Source organism: Melospiza georgiana, chromosome Z (assembly GCF_028018845.1).
Source record: "Melospiza georgiana isolate bMelGeo1 chromosome Z, bMelGeo1.pri, whole genome shotgun sequence".
In the NCBI taxonomy this organism is placed as follows: Eukaryota; Metazoa; Chordata; class Aves; order Passeriformes; family Passerellidae; genus Melospiza; species Melospiza georgiana.
In genome coordinates this window covers 41,908,187-41,931,655 of record NC_080465.1, presented here as the reverse complement: position 1 = coordinate 41,931,655, position 23,469 = coordinate 41,908,187, and the positions used below count along the sequence as shown (strand labels likewise).

The 23,469-nt window shown below is 37.1% G+C and overlaps 2 protein-coding genes across 3 annotated transcripts in view; one reads left to right on the top strand and one right to left on the bottom strand.

Moving 5' to 3' along the window:
* Positions 1–18,764, top strand: part of POC5 (POC5 centriolar protein) — a 27,789-nt gene extending 9,025 nt beyond the window's left edge. Inside the window, exons 3-12 of one of the 2 annotated variants that reach the window (XM_058043479.1) lie at positions 670–817; positions 7,019–7,191; positions 7,561–7,737; positions 9,953–10,057; positions 10,765–10,944; positions 12,040–12,202; positions 14,966–15,084; positions 15,827–15,940; positions 16,776–16,952; positions 18,403–18,764. In XM_058043479.1, the coding sequence (XP_057899462.1) occupies positions 670–817; positions 7,019–7,191; positions 7,561–7,737; positions 9,953–10,057; positions 10,765–10,944; positions 12,040–12,202; positions 14,966–15,084; positions 15,827–15,940; positions 16,776–16,952; positions 18,403–18,552 (1,506 nt within the window). In that variant the 3' untranslated portion in view covers positions 18,553–18,764. The remainder of the gene's footprint in view (positions 1–669; positions 818–7,018; positions 7,192–7,560; positions 7,738–9,952; positions 10,058–10,764; positions 10,945–12,039; positions 12,203–14,965; positions 15,085–15,826; positions 15,941–16,775; positions 16,953–18,402) is intronic. The other variant, XM_058043478.1, reaches the window with a different exon arrangement.
* The window catches only part of ANKDD1B (ankyrin repeat and death domain containing 1B), a 24,336-nt gene continuing 19,300 nt past the window's right edge, over positions 18,434–23,469 (bottom strand). The window contains exons 12-14 of the mRNA XM_058043477.1: positions 21,279–21,477; positions 20,481–20,612; positions 18,434–20,162 (exon numbers count right to left, since the gene is read on the bottom strand). Coding sequence (XP_057899460.1) covers positions 20,104–20,162; positions 20,481–20,612; positions 21,279–21,477 — 390 coding nt within the window. The 3' untranslated portion in view covers positions 18,434–20,103. The remainder of the gene's footprint in view (positions 20,163–20,480; positions 20,613–21,278; positions 21,478–23,469) is intronic.

The following is a 23,469-nucleotide window of genomic DNA, read 5'->3' as shown; positions in this document are numbered from 1 at the left end:
TAGCATAATGCCACATACCAGTTAGATAGGTTTTTAGCTTCTTAATAGGAAAGCTTCTTTCTAAGTTATATATACACATTCCATATACCTGTATAATTTTAAAAATAAATAAGGTGAGAATAATTATATCCTCTCTAAAAAAACTTGTGTATAATCAAATCACTTTTGATGATTGGCTTTACAACTTCCACCAGAGAAATTGCCATGTTACAGAGTGTGAAGTGTGACTGTTCAGTAGCATCTTTGTTATGGCTATAAAAATACATATTTTTCTTTGAAGCACTACTAGTAGTCATTAGAAATAATAAGAGCCGATTAATAACTTAGATGACCTGGGACTGGAGTTTTTTTCCAGTTCTTGTTTTAGATGCCTATTGTAGTATTCAATGCTGGAATCTCACAGAATCTTTCTGTGCAGCTATTGCAGTGCATTTAGTTGTAATCAGAAGGAATGTGAGCATTAAACAAATGAAAGTTAAATTATTATAGTCATTGTGGGAAAACAACTCACTTTTGCAACTTTAGGGGAAATCCTCTCTGTTTACACCATAGTAATTAAAAAGAAACCTCTCAAAATTATAGAAAACAATATAGACTTCTTTTTACATATGCCTAATTTTTAAAAATGTAATTATAGTTTTATAATTCTTTGTCACCACTTTGCAACAGGATGAATATGAAGAGCTGTTTCGTTATACTGTAGTGACTCCGAAGTTTGAGCAGTGTGTCTCAAAGTTTCCTGAACCTGCCTCAGAAAAGAGACCATCTGAAAGAATTTACAGGTTAACAGGTTATGCCACTCACCATAATACTCCAGGTAGTACGCCCAAGGCTATGTGTTGAGCTTACACAAACAATGATACAACTTTGATGACTTATATTTTTTAATAGCTTTAGTTTGAAAAATACGTGTATGTCATTTGCAGTACATTTGCATTTTGCGCAACAAGAAATGTAGGAAGGCATATTCCCTGAAGAGTTCTCTCTCTGGCATCACTTTCAGATGACAGTGTTGATGTGCTGGCAGTTCTTTGTGTTTTGTGGGGCTGATGTTTAAAGATGGTTGGTGTAATAACAGAATAAGGGATACCCTTACTTACAGTATACTTGATTGACATTTCATGTGTCACAGCTGGTTTTGCTCAAGCTGGTAGGGCTGTAATAGAGAAATTTAGAAACATATAGAAACAATGATTCAATGAAAGGGAGGATTACCTTAAAAGGGCTTTGTGTAATGACTAATCATGTCACTGCATGATACTTTTTTAAGTACTTTTTTAATTCAATCCTGTTATTCTAATTTTATTTCTTGGTATTTTATTTATCCATGTTACTAATGCATCACAAGACACTAAACTTAGGGTCTTGTGATGCATTAGTAACACGGATATTTTTAATTGTCTTGTTTGCTTCTGTCACTAGCATTTAGATTGAGAATTTTGCTTTGCTGTTAATTTTGCTTCAGAAGAAATTGTAAACAAATACACCTGCATTATTTCTTTTCTAGGAAGCTAAGCATAATCAGGCAAAACTGACTTTAAACTAACTTCTATTCTTTATCATTCTATTTAATATTAAATATATTTAGCTATCTTTTTGTTTTCACTTTTATAACCCTTGTGGACGGCTTTATGTCTGCTGTTTAGAGGAACAAGTGACATACTTGTACCTTCCAACTTGGAAGTTTGGTCAATACTATTTCTTTAGGTTTTTAGGTTCTAAAGCAGCTGCTAGACAATCTGTGTGGAAGGATTAAGGCTGCAGGAGATAGTGAGTGGTAGGTGATGACAGCTGCATGATGACCTTTAGCCCTTCTGTCCATCATATCTTGCCTTGACCTCATGGCACACTCCTAGGATACACCAGGCCTTAGCATGAGCTGTGAGTTAGCCAAAGTCTGAGCAGGACTTAGGTGAACATTACAGCAAAATGTCAAACCACAGAATGTCTGCAGTACACTGCAGATCACAGTGAGCTGTGACTCCTGCTGCCAGTCTCTGTATAGGAACTGTCATGACGAGCTGTACATGAACTGTCACGGCACGAGCTGTCCCCACCTGCTGAGACTGTGTGTGTGGGTTAAAGCCAGCTCAAGTCTGTTGCTATGTTGAAAGTTCATTTTGCTGTTTGCTTTTTTTTATGCTGTGTGCTGGCTCAAGCCATGCTTCTCTGGGTAGCACAGAAATGCGTTCCGCGTTCACGCTTAGCTAAGGCCACTTACACAACCAGTTGATTCCCTCAAATGGTGCAGCCTTTTGTGAGAAACAAAGGCCACCCAGAGCCCCTTCCTGTGCTGAGATTACTTCAGCTTCCTTTAAAGCAGCTGTGGTCACTCTCTGTATTCTTTCCAGAGCTCCATGAGCAGAGTACTTATCTGCTCTGGATGTTCTTCCATTGTTGATCAGTCACATTATAAGTCACAGATTGTCAGGATTCGAGTACACTGCGAAACTCTTGATTTGTAGAGCAGTCAATGTCAGCTGCTGGAACTGTTTCTCAGCCTGAGTTGATGCTCTTAAAACAGTAGAAAATTTCAAACCCAGCTATGTGGAACTATAATATGGAGCAAATTTTAATTTGGATATTGTCCTCAGTGCTCTCTGCTTAGAGTTTTGTCTCCCAGTTTGAGTGGAATATTGTCTTGTAAGGGATTTTTTTGTGATGTGTAATACTGCTGTTCATAAGAAAGAATATCAGAATCAAAGACTCTTGCGCTATTTTGGTACATGACTTTATACTCTATTTTTTATCGTATTTGTCTGAAAATTGTAGCCAGCCACCCAAAAGAGTCTCCTGTCTCCCTGTAACTCTGCTCTTACTTTTTATTTCTTTTTCTGGGCTGCATTGGGTTTGCATGGCCAAACTTTAGTAGTGGGGGTTCTACAGGGATGGCTTCTGTGAGAAGCTGCCAGAAGCCTCTTCCATGTCTACCAGAGCTCTGGAAGCTCCAAAGGATGGGAGTGCAGCTGGCCAAGGCTAAGGCAATTTGAAATGGTGATAATGCCTCTGTGATAAGAGATTTGAGAAGAAAAAGAAGTTTTGCATGGTTGTAATAGTGACCACAGAAGAACAGAGTGAGAATATGTGAGAGGAACAGCTCTGTACACACCAAGGTCACTGGAGAAGCTGGGACAGGGGGTGCTCCAGGCCCTGCAGCCCATGCTGAGACAGCTGTGCCTCTGCAGCCCATGGAGGTCAGGGGGTGCAGGGATTCACCTGCAGCCCATGGAGGTAACAGACCTACGCTGGAGCAGCTGGATGTCTGAGAGGGGACTGTGACCTCATGGGAAGCCCACACTGGAGCAGGGAGCTGCCGACCTGTGGAGAGAGGAGCCCATGCTGCAGCAGGTTTCCTGGTAGGACTTGTGACACCGTGGGGCACCCACACTGGAGCAGCCTGTCCTTGCAGGACTGCACCCCATGGAAGAGGGACACACACTGCAGCAGTTCACAGATCTCTTTCCATTCACAGAATGGAAAAAAGTGATTAAAGACAGTAAAAAAGGTGCTTCTGAACTTCCCAGAGAACACAAGAGACGGGAATAATATTTACAGAGATTCATCCTGCTTCTGTCAATTAAAATGCTATAAACAAGTTTCCTTTGCTTTGCTACTTTATCAAAATATGTGTTTGCTGTTCAAAATATCACTGTGTCTTCTCAGTCTGTTAGAGAGATGGGTCATACCTCCTAGAGATAGAGCTGGAAACAATCTAGTTGTAAAAAGGTTATTTCAGCTTTGAGGAGAAGATCTGATCAAGATCTTGAACTCTTCTATATAATCACTACTATTGATTGATGGTGATTATGTATTGAAGTAGTGCTGGCCACAGTGTTAATGCCCTCAGAATATCTTCTTTTTTTCATTATGGTAATAACATGACTTGAATGAACAATGAGAAAACTTTAAGTTTAATACTATACTTCTAATGCTTGAATTCAAGCTTAATACTCTACCTCTAATGCTGATCAGGTGGGATTGTTTACTAGGTTTTTTTCTGAAGGACAGTTAATTTTTGTTAAACTTAATTCTTTTGGCACTGCTTGCTTGTTCATACTAAAAATCAGGCTTTTTGACATTTGGCTCTAATGCTGCTACTGTGTTTAAATAACAAAATCGTAAATTAATAGGTTAGTGTTCTATAACTGTAAAACAAAATGAATGAATGTGCTGAGGATGGAGTTAAAATCTGAAAGTTTGCTCTTCTGCAGAGCTTCTCAAGTTTACAATGTATTTTCCCCTTCTCCATGCGATGGTATTGGAACTGACAGAGTTTCCAATGCCATGTGATGCCTTCTGAAATGAAGTTCTGGTTATGAAGTGTTCTTTGGTCTGGATGCTACCATTATGGTGGTAGAACTCTGATTACTGGTAATCTCTATTTGTTGCAGAAAAATTAAGTATACATGGTATCTTCCCTAACAGCTTTCAGTCAGATAAGAGAAGTAATTGGAATAAACATGCTGTACTATTCAATTCAGTTCAATGTCCAAATGTTTTTAAACTTTGAAACATAAAACTTCATTTCCTGTTCTTGTTATCAGTTTAGTTGATTAAATTTGAAAATTACTAAGACTGGAGCAGTAAATTATTTGTTGCAGAGATGTGCAATGATGACTCATACCCAAAGCGTGGAAAAAATCCTTCTCTTCAAGCCTTCTAGTCCTCAGTATATATCCATTAAACTTCTTAGAACATTTTAGCAAATTGCTGTGCTCAGCTTGGGCCACTAATAGCATCTAATGTGTGAGAACAGTGTCAGAGCTTATTTACTTAATAAAAGCAGAAAAACTCAGATACTAGAACAACACAGAAAAGCTCAACTGTAGTAACAGACATCTGGATAAACAGCTAATTTCATTACCTCTGTCTAGAGATTTGTTGCAGTAAATGGGTGTGGAGATTATTAAATAAAGTGCATTTCTATACTTATCATATCCAAATGGTTCCAGTATCCTTGGTACCTTAGTGCGCTGCAACTGAGTGACATCATATAACTCTATGGAGGGAGTAGAGGTGACAGAAGGAGAGCATTAGAAATAAGAATTAAATTAATGTGTGTGCAACTGTAGAAAATTATGGCAATGCTGGAAGGCTAAGATGAATTTCATAAGATGATGTTATAAACATGTAACAGATACATTTGGTGGATTCAGTGAAGATATTATACATCCTATGGTAAATGAGAGAAATGAAAACTGTGTTAGGATAATCTGTTCCTAGGGAGAATTAAGGGGGAAGGTAGTGATGAACTAGTAATATTGTGATTCTCAGACTGTGGCAGTTCTTAGCCTGTTTTAATATCCTGTTTTGATTGGTTACATTTTATTCTTTTGGGTTTTTTAAGGTATCTTACAAACTGTTCTGTGTAGTCTAACCAAGTAGTAGAAGTTTAAAAATAAAAACAAAGCTTCATGCATTTCATGTTACAGCTGAAGGAAGGAGTGACATACAGGAATGGGGAAAAGTGGTGAAGGACAAAACTGTGAATGTTTGACAACGGTAACAGTGCCAGATAATTTTATTGTCATATGCCAGCCAGATTCTTCATCACAGAAATTAGATGTATTTCAAGTAATCTGGATCATCTGTCTGGCATGTCATGTACTTTGGACATTTTTAAAAGCAACAAGTATTCAAATTCTGCCACTACTTTAGCAATACTTCTGTCATTTTCAGGAGAAACAATGACAAAAAGCTAAAGCCTGATTTTAATTTACTCTGTCATGGGGAATAATCTCTTTATGGTCTTTTGCTTTTGCTATAGGGGAGAACGTTTAGTCTATAGAAATGGTGTGTTAGATGGCACTCCTTTAGCTCAAGCTGGTGTTAATTTTATGATGTGTGGTTGTGTATTGGGAGAAATATCAAAAAGCAGTTGTAACTGCTTCTGCATCGCAGTTCTTCCTTGTTTCCCTTTTGTTTTGGAGCATGAGTGTAGTAGTTTTGTGGCAGAGTATTAGCCAGACAACTCTTCCCATTTCCTTAGGAAAGGAGACCTAACAGTAAAAATAACTGTAAAAGAATATGAACCATCAGGCTCTGCCTTAAATAAATTCAAAACACACTTTTCTAGTGTTCACTGAAGATACTGCTTTGTGACAGATAAGCTTAATTCTTCTTGATTGAATCAAAAAATAGTACCCGTCAGACATTACCTGTTTTCAGAAGTGAAGACTAAAATGTTGGAGGTTTTCTGTTTATGAAAAAAGAGAGTACTTTTTTGAAGTTGTTGTGTTTGTTGTTATTAGCAGGAATCTGCTAATATCTCTTCTAATTTTCTTTTATTCAGTTGTCAACTCTAATAGCAAATTTTCTGTAAGGAATAACTAAATATAAAACAATATTTTACTTCCCAAGTTTACTTAAATATTAACTTTATTATCAGCTCAAATGCATGCAAACTAGCTTTAGTGGTACCACAGCTCCTTAAAGTGAGGATTTGTTGTATAAGGCATTATATAAATTAATGGCAGATATGTCCTTTCTCAAATTGCTTGAATGCTAATTAGGTGAAGAAATTTAAGGCTTTAAGAAAAATGCATGCCGGTATGTATTAACATCAAAATATGTCCACAGGCTACTTTGTGAATTTGTAAAGGAACAGCACAGACCTCAGGTGTTTACAGGCTCATTGAGAAAGAAGGCAGAAGTTAGTAGATTGTTTACCTGAGATGTTAATTGTCAAGAAGCCTTCACTTAGAGATGGTATTTCTGGCTGTATTTTTGGTGGTTGCTGTGATCATTCTCTTTCAAATTAATGTATATTAAGATACTGTATTAAGGGAGCACTACTTTTGAATTTACTTATGTTACAATTGGATTGTCAGCTTAAATATGTGTGTCCAGAAAGCATGTATTAGAATTGGATTGGTTTTTCTTATGTGGGTAAAGGACATTTCTGGTGTTATAAATATTTTATTTCCTTTTTGCCGTTGTCTGTCTTCTGACTTCCATCCAAAGTGTGGACCAGTCAGCTTTCCAGAGTGTCAGTTCTTATTTTCTTGTTCATTTTTAGTCTCAACATCAGTGAAGCAGGCCGGTATGGAACAACCTGCTCTTCCAGAAACAACTTCTTCCACACATGGTCCAGGAGAAGTCAGTAAAACCACAGTAACGGAATTAACTTCACCAGATGGAAAAGTCACTCAAATAGAAAATATAGTTGATGTCTGGAGTGGAAGTCTTAAGGTATTTATATTGTATGGAATCCTTAAAAATCATTCACAGATATCATTGTATTGTAGAGTTAGTGCAGGAGAAGTTTCAGTGTGATTGCTGAGAGAATGGTATTTTTTGTTGTTGTTGCATATTGCACATAAGCATGTGTAGCACAGAATATCTTTTTTCAAAAAACTTTGGAATAACTGTCTCCATTAGGGAAGTGCTGATATCATGATTCAGTAGCTCATTTTATGTGGTAATAGAGCTGTACACAGCCTGTGTAATGAAGGTATCACTGCAAATATTTGTGTCTTCTTAAATGCTAAGTGTTTTAAGATGAAAATTATAGAGAGGAAATAAACTCATTGCATTACTGTCATCCTTTTAACTTTTCAGACAAATATTCTGACTGAACTGAAAACTTGGGAACTTAATTTGATTCAACAACACAAGCTTCAAATGAGACAAGAGAAAGAGAAACATGACACACAAGTGAAACAACTGCAGAATGAGATGGAAAACCTGAAAGAGTTACTTCGTACTTATGAAATCTCTATTAGCAGGAAAGATGAGGTAGTAACTCAATTTCATATTTTAACAGTTCCTCTCTGTTTAAAAATATCTACACTAAATTTTTTGGTCCGTCTCTTTGAACAACATTTTTTTAAAGTAAGTAACATAGAGAAGTAAATAATACATTCAGACTGTATAGTAGAAAAATAATCATGGTTGCTAATAGAGTTGTCTATACTAACAAAGAAAGCACATCATATGTGCTATGTTTTGCATTGTTTGTTTCTTAAATCTAGAGTCTAGTCTTGTTTCTCATGTATTTCATGAAGAACTCACACAGGCATAGGTGAGTTTATTAGCTCTTATATTTCAAAAGCCTCTAAATTTTCAATCATTAGATTGGTTTCCTCACTTTTAAATGTTGAGGAGCCTCTATTTTTAGATTCTTAGGAATTCGACATTTGTACATATTCTTAAGATTGGACATTTGGAGTCTCTGGTTTACACTTTCCTGCTGGCAACAGTGCAAACAACTTGAATATTAACTAGAAGTGTGAAAGTGGATATAAAATCTTGGCAGTTTTGCAATCACACAACATAAATAAGTTTTCTTTCTGCTACCCTGAAAATATTACCTAGTACTTGAGAACACTTAATGGAGTTTGGGTTTCTAATTCCTACTCAAATTTTCAAAAAACGTACATTACAAGAGTTAAAATGTGAATGAAGATGGTGTTCTATGTTCGTCTAGAAAACACACTAATCTGAAAGACCAAGCAAATATAAATGTTGTAACATTGCAATAACTGGATTAGTCTTATATCATGTAACTAGTACCTTGTGCAAGGCTATTTCAGCCTATAACTTTCAAACATCTAATTCTATTGGCTGTCATTGTATGTCAGTCATATTTAATGTGCCATAATTCTCAGTGATACTTTGAAAGCTCTATTTCATTATCTGCTGCCAAAGAAATTGTTTCTTCAGCCAGTTTTAAAGTTTTGATTCTAAGGAAAAAAACCCAAACATTTGAATAGAAAATTACTATTGCTCCCACCTCAATGGAAGGTGGCAGTGCTTCCATGCTTCTGCATATCATTCCATAATTATAAAATCTCCTGTATTCTCATATGGACATAAACCAGAGTCCATCAGCCCCACAAATATTACAAGTATTAGATTCTTATTACACATCGTAAAGAATTAAGATTTACAATGTGTAATAAGAATCTAATTTATTTGCAAAAATATGCTGATTAACAAAAATAGACTTAGGCTAAGACTTCTAATGTGTAGCAGTATGTATGCAGCATTGAAAATTGATTTTTATGATACTTTTTCAACAAAAGTAATTAATATATCAATTTAATTTGTTTTCTATTTTAATTTTAGTTATCATTCATTTAATTAGTGTATATTCAATAATTATTACTTGTAACAAATGGAATATAATGTTAACATATGCTAGCATGTATTGTCATAAAATCTTGTTCTCAACAATGTTTATGCAGTAGTTAAAATAACTTTGCATTATTCCCCTGAGTCCCACTGTTGACCATTAGAGTTGCTCATATATGACTAATGGCAGAATCTAGCTTAAGAAGTTAGGCAGAAGTAGGGAGTAATATTCAGATTTGGTCTACCAAATTTGCATCATACCTGGCTTCATTTTTAGTTGGGGAACCTCAGCTCTTCATGTGTAGTCATTAAATTTAGAGATTGCTGGGTTGCAGTCTCTGTCCAGTATGACATCTTGCCTCTCAAACGTTTTAATTGCTTGAAGCTTATATAGTATCTTTCATGTGATCTTCTAAAGAGAGTAACAATTTCTAATAAGGTTTCTCTGGTTTATAGCAACAACTTAGCTTGTTTATTCTGTTCAGACAAGTGAAACAAACTTCTAATATAAATGTTTCTGATTTATTAAAAGTCTCTTTGAAATAAGACATTCTTCTGATGTTATGCTGTGGTAACATTTAATTATGAGAAAGTAGTTCAGAAACCACCAAATATAGGAGGAAATAACTCAGTTGAACTTTTCCTAAAACTACAACATGGAAGTACCACAATCTGAGTGTCAAAGCCACAGGAATTTTACTTCTCATTTGAACTTTGATCCTTGTTTCTTATTTGATCAGAGTAAGGGGAAATTTCAGTAGAAAGCATCTGTTAAAAGCAAGTGCTTTAAGTGAAAATAAGTGAGACATAAAGTACATTATCTTTGATCTTACGGTGATCATAGATAATGAAATAGTGTTAATGAATATTTTTGCAGGTAATTACTAACTTGACCCAAGCATTAGAAAAGCAAAAGGAGAGAGTAGCATTGATGAGAAAGTTTACACTGTGGCGGATTCAGCATGTAAAAGCCAAACAAGAGGTATGTGCACAAAATCAAAATGCTGTGAAAATTAAACCTCTGAACTCAAAAGAGTCAGAGCTGCTGCACTTCTTTTTACAGTTTGAAGAAATCATGGTGTTTCTATTTTGATGTGTTTGACAAATAACAGTTTGAAAAGATCAGTTCTAAAAGGAATGTTGCTGTCAGAATACTCTCTGGAATGGGAAAAAATCTGTTGTCTGCTGACTATTTTGAAATAGACTAGAATAGTAGAGTTGTTTTAAAGTAGTTTTTAAACAATCCTGAAGTCTAAATTTATTCAAAATGTAAGTTTTATGATAACTACCTGCAGTCTTTGTGACAGCAGGTTTTATATGATTCCTACAGTGAATCCAAATGTGCCACATACCCAACAAATGGCTTCATATGTCTGTTTACACTGTGTATGTGAGGTTGTTGTTTGGGTGTCATTAAACTAAGAGTAAGACCGCTGTTGTGTGTAGCCTAGGAGCTCACAAACACTGTTTCTCATGGTGAGGAGAGTAACGTGCATTGGCACATGTGCAGAGGCAACACTGAGCAGCTGATGCTGCTTGTGTAACACTTCACTGCAGGACCTGTAACTCAGTTAAGGGGCTCCTACTGTGGTCTGTGTAATAAGCTGCAAAACAAGCATCCACAGTAAAGTACTGAGCTTTTTATCAACCCAGAACTTTTTTGTTATGTGTTTGTGTTTACTTCCTAAGGAATATGCAATTAGAATGGCAGATAAACATTTCCAGACAGCTTTGATGAAGAAAGTGTGGGGTGCATGGCGCTCTGTTAGTGAAGAAAAATGGAAAGACAAAGTAGCAAGAGCCTGTCAGTTAAAGGCAGAAGATGTATGTGTTCAGCTCACCAATGATTTTGAAGCAAAAATTGCAGAGGTAAAATCAAGTTTTTTTTCTTCTTTTGCTCCTTGACTCCCAACCCCTGTTCCTCCAAAGGATGTCTTTCTCAGCAAACCTAACAAACATGAGTATTTTCCAGTAGAACAGAGCTCCCAAGTATGCAAGAAGATCTGAATGGATCTAAGATCTTTGTTATGTTTTTAGACGTGCCTTTTTTTCCTGCACCCGATATAAAATGTTGCCAATCTGCATACACAGATGAAATAAGTTGTGCCTTCCTGAAATAAGGCAAATCTCTGTTTGCCTACTAATGGGAATGCCATTTGTTTTATAACAGCATTCTGTTACTATGAACTATGCATTTTGAGGTCTTAATGAAGGAGACAATGCAAATAGAAGACCATTATTACTTTGAATGATCATGATGAGTACAATATTTTTTTCTGTAATAGCTATTCTGTTAAAGGCTGAAATTAAGTTTGATTTTTCTTTAGCTTGCTGATTAAGCTTGTTAAGGAATTTTCAGAGCTTAAGGTGAAATTTTCAACCTGTGCATTGGTGCACACTAAATAATCAGTTTTAAAATACCGCTTTCAAGAAGTTTGTATTTCAGCAAGAAATTAAACCTAGAATTTTAAGAACAGGCTTACCGAATGTGTCTTAACAGCACAAAAACCGTAAGTAGCAACTTGATCTGATCTTTTCTCAGTATTTTTAGTTTTTTACGGTATGTAGAGAAGAGACACTGGTGATGAAAATTTACCCTTATACTTAAATCATTGTCAGAGAAGACTTGCTCTTCTGTTGAATGAACCCATATTTCTGCAGAGATCTGTGCCAGATGCCAACTTCTAAAAGACCAAAGCTTGCAAAGATATATTTCTGCTTAGGTAGAGTCTGACAGTCCTATATCTTTTGAATAGTCTTCTTCTTAATATGCTATATTATCAATATTGTGCTGTACTACAAAGAAATTACAGTGAGCTGTTAATCTCTGGTGAAGCAGAGGTTTTCAAGTGAAAACCTCTGTCTTTGTAAATATGGTAAATTATTTTTAAAATTAATTGATGAATGTGTTTGTAGTTTGCATTCAGAAGTAAGAGAGACTTGTTTCCTTAATCTGTTTTGTAGTTAACTGCTGCTTTGGAACTGACAAGATCTGAGCTTCTGCAACTGCATAGTGAAAGAGATCAGTATGAAGACACGATGAAGAAAGCCTTTATGCGTGGTGTATGTGCTTTGAATCTGGAAGCAATGACCATGTTTCAAAGCAAGGACAGTAGGCCAGATCCTGGTTAGTATGACTAGCAGGTTTAATCTGGTAGCGTGTGTGCATTTTTGTTGGATTTGTTTGGGATTTTTGGTTTGTTTGTTTTAATGGAGTTCCTTTACTCTTTTTTTTTTTTTAATTTGAGAATTTTTGGCAATACAGAGTTTAATTAACTTTTATTGCTTTAAAATGTCCTGTTGAATATTTTGAGAAGGACTCTGAGGCTGGACTTCATACAGCTGTAGCTGAAAGAAGGAACATGTTTTCTTCATCCCACCTTGCTGGGAAAGTGGTAAATTCCAGCTGAAGGCAGGAAAGGAAGTCAAAGGCGGCAAACTTCTTAAAATGCGAGGTTATGGAGCATTTAGACAAAATCCTGAAAATTCCTTTTTACTCTGGAATCTCAGTGTGCCATGAATCAGCTTTTCCCAGACAGCTCTCCCTTCTTTCTTAATCCTGCTTTTGAGTGTAAAAAGGGCAAGCAAATCTCTTGGGTTCTGTCTCTTGGGTTCTGTATTTAGATGTAACTCCATGTCAGAACAGGAAACACCAGTCTATTTTTATCAGCAGCATACCTGTAAAACCTGTGCAGCTACCCAGGGAAGTGCTGCACATGCTTACAGGTACAATGAAATCACTCTCAGACTGAGACAACTAATAGCAGTGGGAACCAAATTGTGCTGGTGGAGCAACCTAGGTTAAAGAGAAAATAGCTGTGCCAGCAGGAGTGCCACAGCTATTTGTGTGGCTCAACAGCTATCTGTACTGGCAGTGGTTAATAGCCTTAGACAAGTAACTTCAGTTGCTAAATTTAACAATCTTATCCAGAAGTTTCTGAACTACTTGAGAGAAATTCTCCACCAAAATGATAGATAGAGAAAATAAAAACCTGAAGAAGATGTAAGAAGATACTTAACCTGAGCAGCTGTCTAAGCCTGTTAAACATAAATTTGTGCAGTTGCTTAAGAAATTAATATGCCGTTAGCCAAGTGTAGCTGTGTGCTAGTAAAAATTTAGGATCAGTATAGGTAGAAGGTTAAGAATGAATGATTTATTGAAGATACTGGGTTTGGGAATAAAATTACAGGGCATTTCCCAAGTACTTTGTTTTTCACAGTGTTATTAATTAAGAATTATTCTATCTTGAAGCATTATCTTTTATTTGTTTGTCTGTTGTTTTAAAAAAACATGCAACAGACACCAGGTCTCCCTAATAATGAAGGTTTATTGACTGGTGTGAAAGCATTGTTTCTGTAGACCTATAAAAATGAGAGTAAATAGTAAGGAAATAAGGAAAACTGAGCTCTATAATAGTTGTGACCAATCCTTTATTTTCATGGACCCAAAATTTTGCTTGATTTTTACTAAGAAGCTAGAACTGGTACTCTACACCAGCACAAGACCTAAAGATTTTGTTGTGCTGCATGTTAGGGTACCCATAACTCATTTATTTGTGTATCTACTATTATGCTTTTTAATCAGGCTTCATAACATTTCACAGACTCTTTTGTCCTCGGTCCTGAGCAGATTATCAGCTTCCACCACCTCTGGTACCACCTTCTCTCCTGCCCCAGCCATCATACTATGTTTTGCTTACAGCCAGATGGTGGCTTTAATGTAGTTAGTTACATAATTATTTAATATGGTTGAACAACTGTTGATCTGCATTCTTAATCAGGTAGAACAGTGATCAGGACACTGGAGGACTGCAAACATCAGAGAAGATTATTGTGATTTGTTTCTAGTCTTTTGATCTGTGGACATCAAAACTTCCATGTGCCAGAACCAGTCAGCAATTATAAATCTATATGAACACTGCAGTGCCACCTTCTGTCACTGGACATAAAATGCAGAATTTCACCCCTTTACAAATTTATGATTTGGTTATTTTAATATACATTTAATATACACAAAATCTACAGATAAAATACCTATCATATATCATTACAGTTAATAGTGTGCATGTGTCACAAACTTGATGGCTTCATAATATTTAGTGTCAGTGTTGATGGTGCTAAAGTTACCTGCCTAATTACTTAGTAGTATATTAAGATTATTTTTAACCTCTTCATGTATTTAAAGGAACACTGACACCACAGGAATTCATAAGTTTTTGCTTATAAAAGTCCTAATATTGTTTTCCTCCAGTAAAATAGATCAGATCTTACTGATGTATAACTGTGCATTGGTCCTGTCCGTGCTTAAGCTTAATGTGTGTGTACACACATAGATATGTACAAAATGCACATTCTAGTACCCTTTTACTCTTGATGTCTACAAGTATTGCACAGATTTGAAGCACCTGCCTTTTATTTTTCCTTCTTATTTCTGCTAATTTAAAAAACCAAACACAACTACCACATGGTGTCACTCTAGTTCCTGGAATGAGCAAATGACCTTCGTGTTTTACTACCTAGACTGGATTTTCTCTCTTAGGGATAAGAGCACCACTTGCACACTGATTTTAGTTTTGGCAAGCAGTAGGATGAACCTCAGTTCTTTGCACTACAAGTAGGTGACATGTGCCACAGGGATGTTGAGACATAGAGAAACAAGCCCCTTGAAAAACATTTATAAGCATCTCAAAAGAGGGCAAAATACAGGAATGTTTGTTTATATCTGTCTACCTACCTCTATAAAGAACAGCCTGCTCTTTTCTGTTAGATTATACAAAAATCCCAAAGAAATATTAAAATTTTCATTGTAATTTATCTTCCCCCATATCTCCACCTCTTAGGGTGAGCTAGATTATGTGCTTATCCCATTACTTTGTGTTTCTAATAATAGATACAGGAAGTAGGAGAAATGATCATGCAACCACTGGTGCAGGAAGGCCACCTCCTTCACAATATAATCAACCCTCACCACCACCTCCACCAGCAGCTGCTGTTCAGGTGGAAAACATGGTAAGCATGTAGCTGGAACAGAACTGTATTTCCTAGTGACAAAAGAGAAATACCTTGATTGGCGCTTTTTTGAAGAGAGTTCAGATGTGTTCAGACTACACTGTGAATGGGGCACAGCTGCTGTGGCTTGCTGTACTTTCATTAAGCTCTTTTTTATTTTAGTGAAAATGCATTAAACTAATGAAGACAAGGTCACTACAATAAGTATAATTTGCTCTCTAAGGTTCTCTCTGGGAAAAAAGCTGTTAAGAGGCATTTTTTTTATAAACTTGAATTTAGTATGTTCTCAAAACATGAAAAGCTGGCTTGACTTCAGACTCCTTTTTTAGGAGGGTAACACCTACAGATATTAAGGGAACTCAGCTTATTGTCCTGTCATACCAACTTAGCCTGAGCATCATCTAGTAGCATGGTTGTTTTGGACCTGCCCTGGAGTCATCCTCAAAACTTTGCCACTGTAAAACAGTATCATGCTAGAGAGTAGGTTAGAACAGAGATGATGTGCATGCCTGTCTCCTTACTTTTCATTCTAATAGTGACAAATGTTATTCACACCATTTCTACAAATTTTAGACAAGTAATTTTATATTAGACAATAAACAGTAACACTAGAGGTAAAATATCTGCGAAGACATTGCAATTAAAAGGGTAATTGGGATGGTGAGAAAACTGGCTATCTAAGGAGTAAAACCGTATTTTCTAGAAAGTAGTACTCATTCTGTATAAACTGGTTTCTTTTCAGTTTTGTTGCCACCTGGCTCATGCAAGCACTCCTGAGACCAGGCTAGATTCTGATTCTCCAGTTATCATCACTAGCACAACATCAGGATCTGGTGTGACATCAACGCAAAAACTGGTAACATGCTAAAGTTACCTTTTTTCTTCTTTTAGGACATAATCATAACAAATATTAGTTTGGGTATTGTTATTTGTGCATTTCTCAGAGCAACACAGGTATGTAATTGAGGACACTGCCATAGAGTTTACATAGCAGTATGAAGACACTAGGTTGAAAATGCTCATTTATGTTACATAAACTCATTTATGCTAGGAGCAGTTTTAAATTCTGTTTTTAGGTAGGGCAGTGTGGGAAAGTGAAGAATAGAAGAGTGCACTCAGGTATAGTGCAACAGCAATAATTGGTGTTTGACTTTTGTCATGGAAAGTGCTCATATCCTTGTCTCATTATCCTGCACTTTGAAATTTCTCCCTCATTCCCTTTTCTGTGCTTTGCGCTAAACTGCCCTCCTTTCTTTTCCATATTTGACAGAGTTTGCTATCAGCTGTCAGAGAAAGATGCATTTTTGTATGCATGGGAGCTTTTTTATTATCTGCTCTGTCATTGCTAGAAAGGTTTTCCACAATGATGGAAGTACCTTCAGCTGTCACTCAAGCATGCAGTCAGCCAGCAAAGCTAAACTGTCCATGCTTCTTGATTTTTGTCAAATTAGTCTTATTTCCCTCAGAACAGAAGTCATTTACATAAAATGCTATCGCACAAGTAGAAAAAATGGAGTAATCCTGGTTGCAGCCAGGTGGAGCAAATTCAGTCCTGTGTAATGTAATTGGACTACCTGCAACATCACATGTTCCATTTGGGCATGTGGTAGATAAAACTGAGCAGAAACACCTAGCATTGTAAATATTATGTTTAGAATTTTTTACTAATTAATATTTAATTTTTTTTATAGTCCATGCCAAAAGTAATAACATCTGCACAACAGAAAGCAGGAAGAACAATCACTGCTCGAATCACAGGCCGAGCTGATATGGGACAAAAATCCAGAGCTTCTGGGAGTTTAGCAGTGATGGGAGTTGCTCCACCCATGAGTTCAGTTATTGTTGAGAAGCATCATCCAGTCACTCAGGTAAATCAGATTGTGTATTTATGTTCTTAAAGTATTTTTATTACAACACATCTGGTGATAGTTTGAAGAAAATTACCTTGCAAAGAGGTATTAGACAAAGCTAGACAAATTAGACTTTAGGCCTGTTGAAAAGAGCAAACAGTACTTTGTGTCTTTGTGTAGAAGGCACTGGTGAGGAGATGTCATGGTTTAACCCCAGGCAACTTGAGAGCAGCCAAGCCCCACACAGCCACTCACTCACTCCCCCACCAGAGAGTTTGGGAAGAGAATCAGAAGGCTGAAAGCAGGAGAACTTACGGGCTGAGAAGAAGACAGTGTAATAGGGAAAGCAAAGGCTGTGCACACAATCAAAGCAAACCAGGGAATTAATTCAGTGCTTCCCATGCACTGGCAGGTGTTCAGCCATCTACAGGAGAGCCAGGCCCCATCATGCAAAATGGTTACTTGGGAAGACAAATGACATCACCACAAGTGTCCCACCCTTTCCTGTTTCTTGTCCCCACTTTATACTCTGAGCTTGGTGCCACATGGTCTGGAATATCCCTTTGGTCAGTTTGGGTCACCTGTCCTGGCTCTGTCTCCTCCCAACTCCCCAAACACCCTCAATCTCCTCACCATCACGGCAGTACCAAAAGCAGAAAAGGCCCCCATATCCTCCTGTGACTCACAGCCATGTTGCTTGCTTCACATAGAAGAATTGGAGAATTTGGGTTCCTAAGCAGAAATTAATGTTTAAATTTTATGTTCTTAGGAGTTCAGAGATTCAGTGTGGTAATTATTTCATTAGGAACAATTTCTGGATTCAGATTTTGTGACTAGTGTGACAAGGAAAGCACCTGAACTACTGTTTGCAAAAGCTAACCTGCAAAAATGTAATAACTGTGACAGGCCTGCAGATACATACTGTGTACCAGTTCTGCAATTAAAAATCTCAAGTGTTGGTCTTGAGTTAATTTGAGAAGGAAGAGAATTTACCTTGATAAAAAGCAGAATGAATATGGTTTATTACACTAAGGTGGCTAGTTTTATGGGCAGAAAATTACTTCTTGATAAAATTGCAAATCTTTTATTTTCAAAGATCTTTCAGGGACTGCCTTTTGAAGTAACAAATACTTCAAAAGGAAAATTGGCGCTGCAGGGGAAAATTATGAACAGTATGGTAAAATACTGAAACAAGCCAACCTTGAAATAAGACTAAGATGATAAAAGCTTAAAATACTTAGTTAACTGGAAGTTTAGAACTTTGTATTCTAAAAAGTGTTTTACAGATAAGAAAGGAAAAAATCTTACTCTTTCTATTAAATGACCATTTATTTTTTTCTTTCTTGAAAAGTGTATTTCAGTTTGTTAGGTTGCAGGTCCTTCCTTTTAAACTACAGCTCGTCTAGAGCTATTTTAATGTGAATTTTTTGTGTCATTAAGTGTTTTGATGTATCTTATTGCTTTTCAGCAAACCATATCACAAGCCACGGCTGCTAAGTATCCTCGAACTGTGCTTCACTCTTCTGGCTCTACCTTTGCAAGACCTGCAGGACAAGCTGGGCGAGTGCTTCAGAGCCAAACTCATACCAGTGTTCAGTCAATAAAAGTTGTTGACTGACTGACTGTCTTTCTCACCAGTAGGGCTTTTTAATCAAGGTACCACTTCCCCGTCCTTTCAGATTTGATGCAGTAAGGCCTAAAGTACGTATCATGTTTTTACCCTTTTCTAAAAAAGGAAGGTTTTTAAAGTGAAAGTGCTTTTATAATAAAACCTGGAGGGGAAAAAAGAGCTTGAGCTTGTTGTTCTACCTCCAAACCTTTTATTATCAAGAAAAACACTTTTTATTTAAGAAATCTTTAGCACACTTTTTAAATAAAGGATACAATGTCATTTTTGTCTGAATCTCTTGTTTAATCCCAATGATACTAACATCTTTGTTCAAGAGAAAATTATTTTTTTTCCTTACAAACACTTTTACTTGCTTATGCATGTAAGTATAGCTGACCTGCACTTTAATTATATCCTGCAACAGTGTATGTAAATGGAGAACAGCAGGGTAGCATCCTCCACAGCCAGGGTCCAGTTTAGGCTAGGTGAGCTACAGTCCATCAAATTCTTAAACATTTTCATTTTGCAAGCTAATGTTGCAGAACTTGATGAATCCAAGCATCTGTACTTTAGGTCCCTAATTCCAGAACTTTATGATTTACTGGTCTGTTTTTCATATTCCTGGGACACTGCAGCAGAGTCAAAGAAGATTGCAAACAGGAGGACAGTTTGGAATAAGACTTCAGGCTAAGATCAGATCACTTTTTTAGTACAAACAGTAGGATTCAGCACAAAATAATGCTAGCCATTAGAAACAGAAAAGGCAATTCAATTCCTCCATTACCTGATAAAACTATTGCTATGTTATAAAGAGGATCACTAAAATAGACATTTACATAGTTTTTCAGATATTAAATGTATTCAGTAATAAGAAAACCTTTAAACACAGTCAGCAAGTATTAATTCAAGATATAAACAATAAATAAGTAAATAATTGCTAGATGTGTGAAGTATTAAGTATCAAATGCTCTTTTGAGGGTATGTATGCAGTGTTATGCCATGATAGAAAATTCTGCAGCCACATGTGGTGTTTACACATAACATTTTTGTGTTTCTTCACTACATAAATCAAACGCCGCAGTAGAAAGATTTTTCATAATCCTAGCAAGAATTTATAAAAACCTGAATCCCAAATGAGGCCAGATGTCAAGTTATTTGCCAGTGTTAATTGATTTATACACATAACTTTCACTTACTAAATTTAATTTTTTTCATGTAGAAAACCTCTTATTTACATTTCACATCAAACACAAAGTAGCTTAATTTGCATTTCCAGTACAGAATTACTTTATCAGTGTTAGGTCAGATGTAGAAATTGTAAGTGGTGAATCTTGCTTAGCAATTATAAGCTACCAGTCAGCCATTCATTCTTAAATGTTTTACATTTCTATTTAGCAAGCATTTGAGAAAAAAGTAACAACTTCAGGAGTGCAAGTTCTTCTAGAGTGGAAAAATTTGTGCAACTTCAAAATATGTTTTTTGTTTCCCTAAAGGATATTTGAAAGCCACTTTCCTTCTGGCATGTAATTCCATCATATATGCCATGTTTTGTTGATGAACTCATGAAATGATACATTTTCTGGAGTCCATGCCAATGCTAACTGAAGCTCTGATCTTCTCTGCAAAGTAAGAGAAAACACTTGATTGGTGTGCTCTGCTTTGCACAAGTTCAGACTAACTGATGGATGGCCGCTCACAATTTAACTGTGCGTGCAGGAGATGAGGCAAGCAAGGTTTGCACATGTCTGCCTTTAGAAACCTTAAGTCTGACATAAATGCTCTTTCTCAAACAGCCTCAGCCCTCAGGAAAGGCAGTCCCAACAAGAAGAAAGTGTCCTCCACCCCTGCCCTGGCCACAGCTCCCAGCACCAGCAGGGAGCTCAGCATGGCACTGCACTCTCATAGAGGACACTGTAATGTGCTCTGTATCAGCTTACCAGCTAAAGGCTGAAGTCCTGCTTCCACCAGATCTTCATACAGATGTTTAACAGGATTCTGATGAGCCAGCAATGTACCGTGTAACCAGATGAGCAACACTCTGTTCCCATGTTCCTTGTAACTTTTTTTCCCTATGCAATACACAAAATATTTGTTCAATATGCTGGAAAGAGTGTATTTTGTGCTTTTGCACTTTAAAAGTTCCAAGAGGTTTTAAACTTACTCCTTTACTCTTATTACATTTCTCATCCAGCAGAAAAATGCAGACTGAAGTCTACTAAAGTTAAAAAAAAATCTTGTTTTATCTCAATGCTACTGTGAAGACATAAAAACTATGTAATACATCTTAAAATGGAATTTTATTTTCATTTTTCCCCAAGCTGTGGAAATATACCCTGGAGTAATAGTAACAAGTACAATATGTGCTGCAGAAGCACTGTCTCCCCAGCACTTGAGAGGCCCGAAGCCAGAAACTCCTGTTTAATGGCAGCAGTGCAGACAGAATGTGAGCAAAATTGCTCTGTGTCATGAGGTTCCCCAGGTCCTCACTTGCAGCATCACCCCCAAGAATCTTCCATGATGCTCATGGCTCCTAGTTTTGATCTCCAAAGAGGAAGGCTCCTTCAGGCCAAGAGGGAGAGCAGAGTGTGCTGTACTGCTACAGCACTGCTTCCCAGGAACCAGGGACAAGGCTGGTACCCCTTCACTATGGGATACTCACATAGTTTAAAAAGCAATACTGCCTTGTGGGGTTTTTTTATCCTATATATTGTGTCTGGCCATTCAGATATTGTTACCTGTCCATTGTTCTTCAATGGCTTTAATTTGTTCATCTGTGAACTTCCAGAACACAGCCAGTTTTTTCCATTCACGGGGCTTTAACTGGTTGTATGCTAGATTCCAAAGGGAGGAGCGCATTTGCTTGGTCTGTGTGCTGTGATCTTGTTTGAAGGACACGCTGAAGTCTGACCCATTACCACTATGAGCTAGATGTGTCTGAAAAAGAAAGCAGGTGATAAATTGTGTAACAGAGCTGGGAATCTTTGCTTAGTGAGGCCCTGTAGCTGCTGACAGATGATTTACTCTGTGCCTGAAAAGGAACTCAATATTGCTCATAGAAACAGAACTGAAACAAAGAGTTTCAGTGTTTGTTGCTATGTATTTGTAAGTTAATTGCAAAATAAGCCACGTTGGTACTTGATACACAAAAGCAAAGTAACAGCAACTGTTGTGTCAGCAGTGCTGTGCTGCTTGGTTCTGTCTATGTCATGTTTAGAACACAGCTGGGTTTCAGGCACACTTCTTAAACTTTCCTCTTGCTTCTCAAAGCACTAATCTTTCCCTGGGGAGAGGGTAGGCACCATGGGCACAGTGCCTCTCAACCTGTTCCTGCCTCTGCCCTGTCAGCTTCACTGGGCTGCAGTGTGGACTTCCAGGTCCTCTGCTGGTACCATCAGCCATTAGGTCTATCACAGGGACTCCTAAACACCAATGTGCACATGTGTGTTGAGCATGGATCTGGTTTCATTCCTGCAAAAGTAAATTAGACAGAAATCAAAACCACATGGATTTTACCCTCCCGATTAAAAGTGATGCTCTTACTGTATGCATGGCTCACCTGGAACAGGAGTGATGGAGTTACCTCTTGTTTGGGCACCTTTTGGGCAAAAACCATGTCAATCAGTGATTTCAGTCCTAGCTAAGCTGTGTCCAGGAACATTCCTAGGTAGGTATGCTCCAGCTATTTTCTGTATTTCATTACATTTATGTACTAGTCCCATTTCAAGTAAATCTTCAAGGGGAAAAATTCTTTATGAATTTGATAGAGGATGACAAAGCAGATACTAAGCAAAAAAGGAAATGGCAATGGAAATACTAAGCATAAAATGCTTCATTCCAAATTAAATTCAGAAAAATACAGCAGGGTTATTTCCTAACCTCACAAGAGACTTACAGAGAAAAAAAATCACAGTTCAGTAACTAAGCATTGTCATGTATTTTTGGTTCCATTCATCTGATGCAGACTTTATTTCATGCTTCTTAACACATGCAAGGTAAAGTTTAGGACATTCTACAGGACAGCTTCAGGGTCTCTCTGCTTGGATCATTTGCTTATGATGTTTAATTAAAAAAAAAAAAAAGCCACAGGAAAAAAATCTCAAGCAAACAAAGAAAACCCCTTTGCAGCAGCATAGCTTCCCTTTGCTGCTAAAGGTGTTTTGAGGCAACAGCAAGGCGGAATAGTAACAGCTGCCCTCAAATCCAGTTACACCCAGCCTAGACAATGACAGGGAAGGGTTGTGTAGAAGTGATAAATAGAGAAGAGGGAAAACAGAGAGATGACAGTCACACTTTAGTATCATGTGCCCTTCCTTTCAGCTACATGACACTTCCTTTTGTAACTAATGCTTTGTCAAAATGACAAGTCAGCTGAATGTAACAAAAATGCAGTCCTTAAAATAATGGTTCTAAATGCCGTTGTTCCAGTATGGTAATTCCACCAGCATCACATTCCATAGCCATAAGATTTAAGCTGTTCCAAAGGCTGTGCTCTCAGCTTCAGGCAGCAGGATACAAACACATTTGTATTTCCCAACATCACTGGTGCTTCTGCAGAAAAGCATCTGCTTAACACCTTTTCTTCTCTTCAGAAAATTCAGTGAACAATGCTAAAAGGTTGAGAATATTATGGGCTTACTGCTGTCAGACTTGTCATGTCTTCTGTGGCAACAGACTACTTCTAATTTCTCTTTAGACCAAAAGAAACAATTAATGTACCTGACAATTCCAGCTGAACTGGTGCAAATCAAATGCACAATACTGAGTGTTCATGGAGGCTTTTTTTGCAATAATGAATCTAGATCTGCGATTTACCAGCCCTGTAACATTGTGTCATGGATCTGGCCACTCAGGGCAGGAGTGGGATGGTAAAACCAGCTAACCCCTGCATCTGCTCTGGGACAGATCAGTATGCTAATACACTTGGCT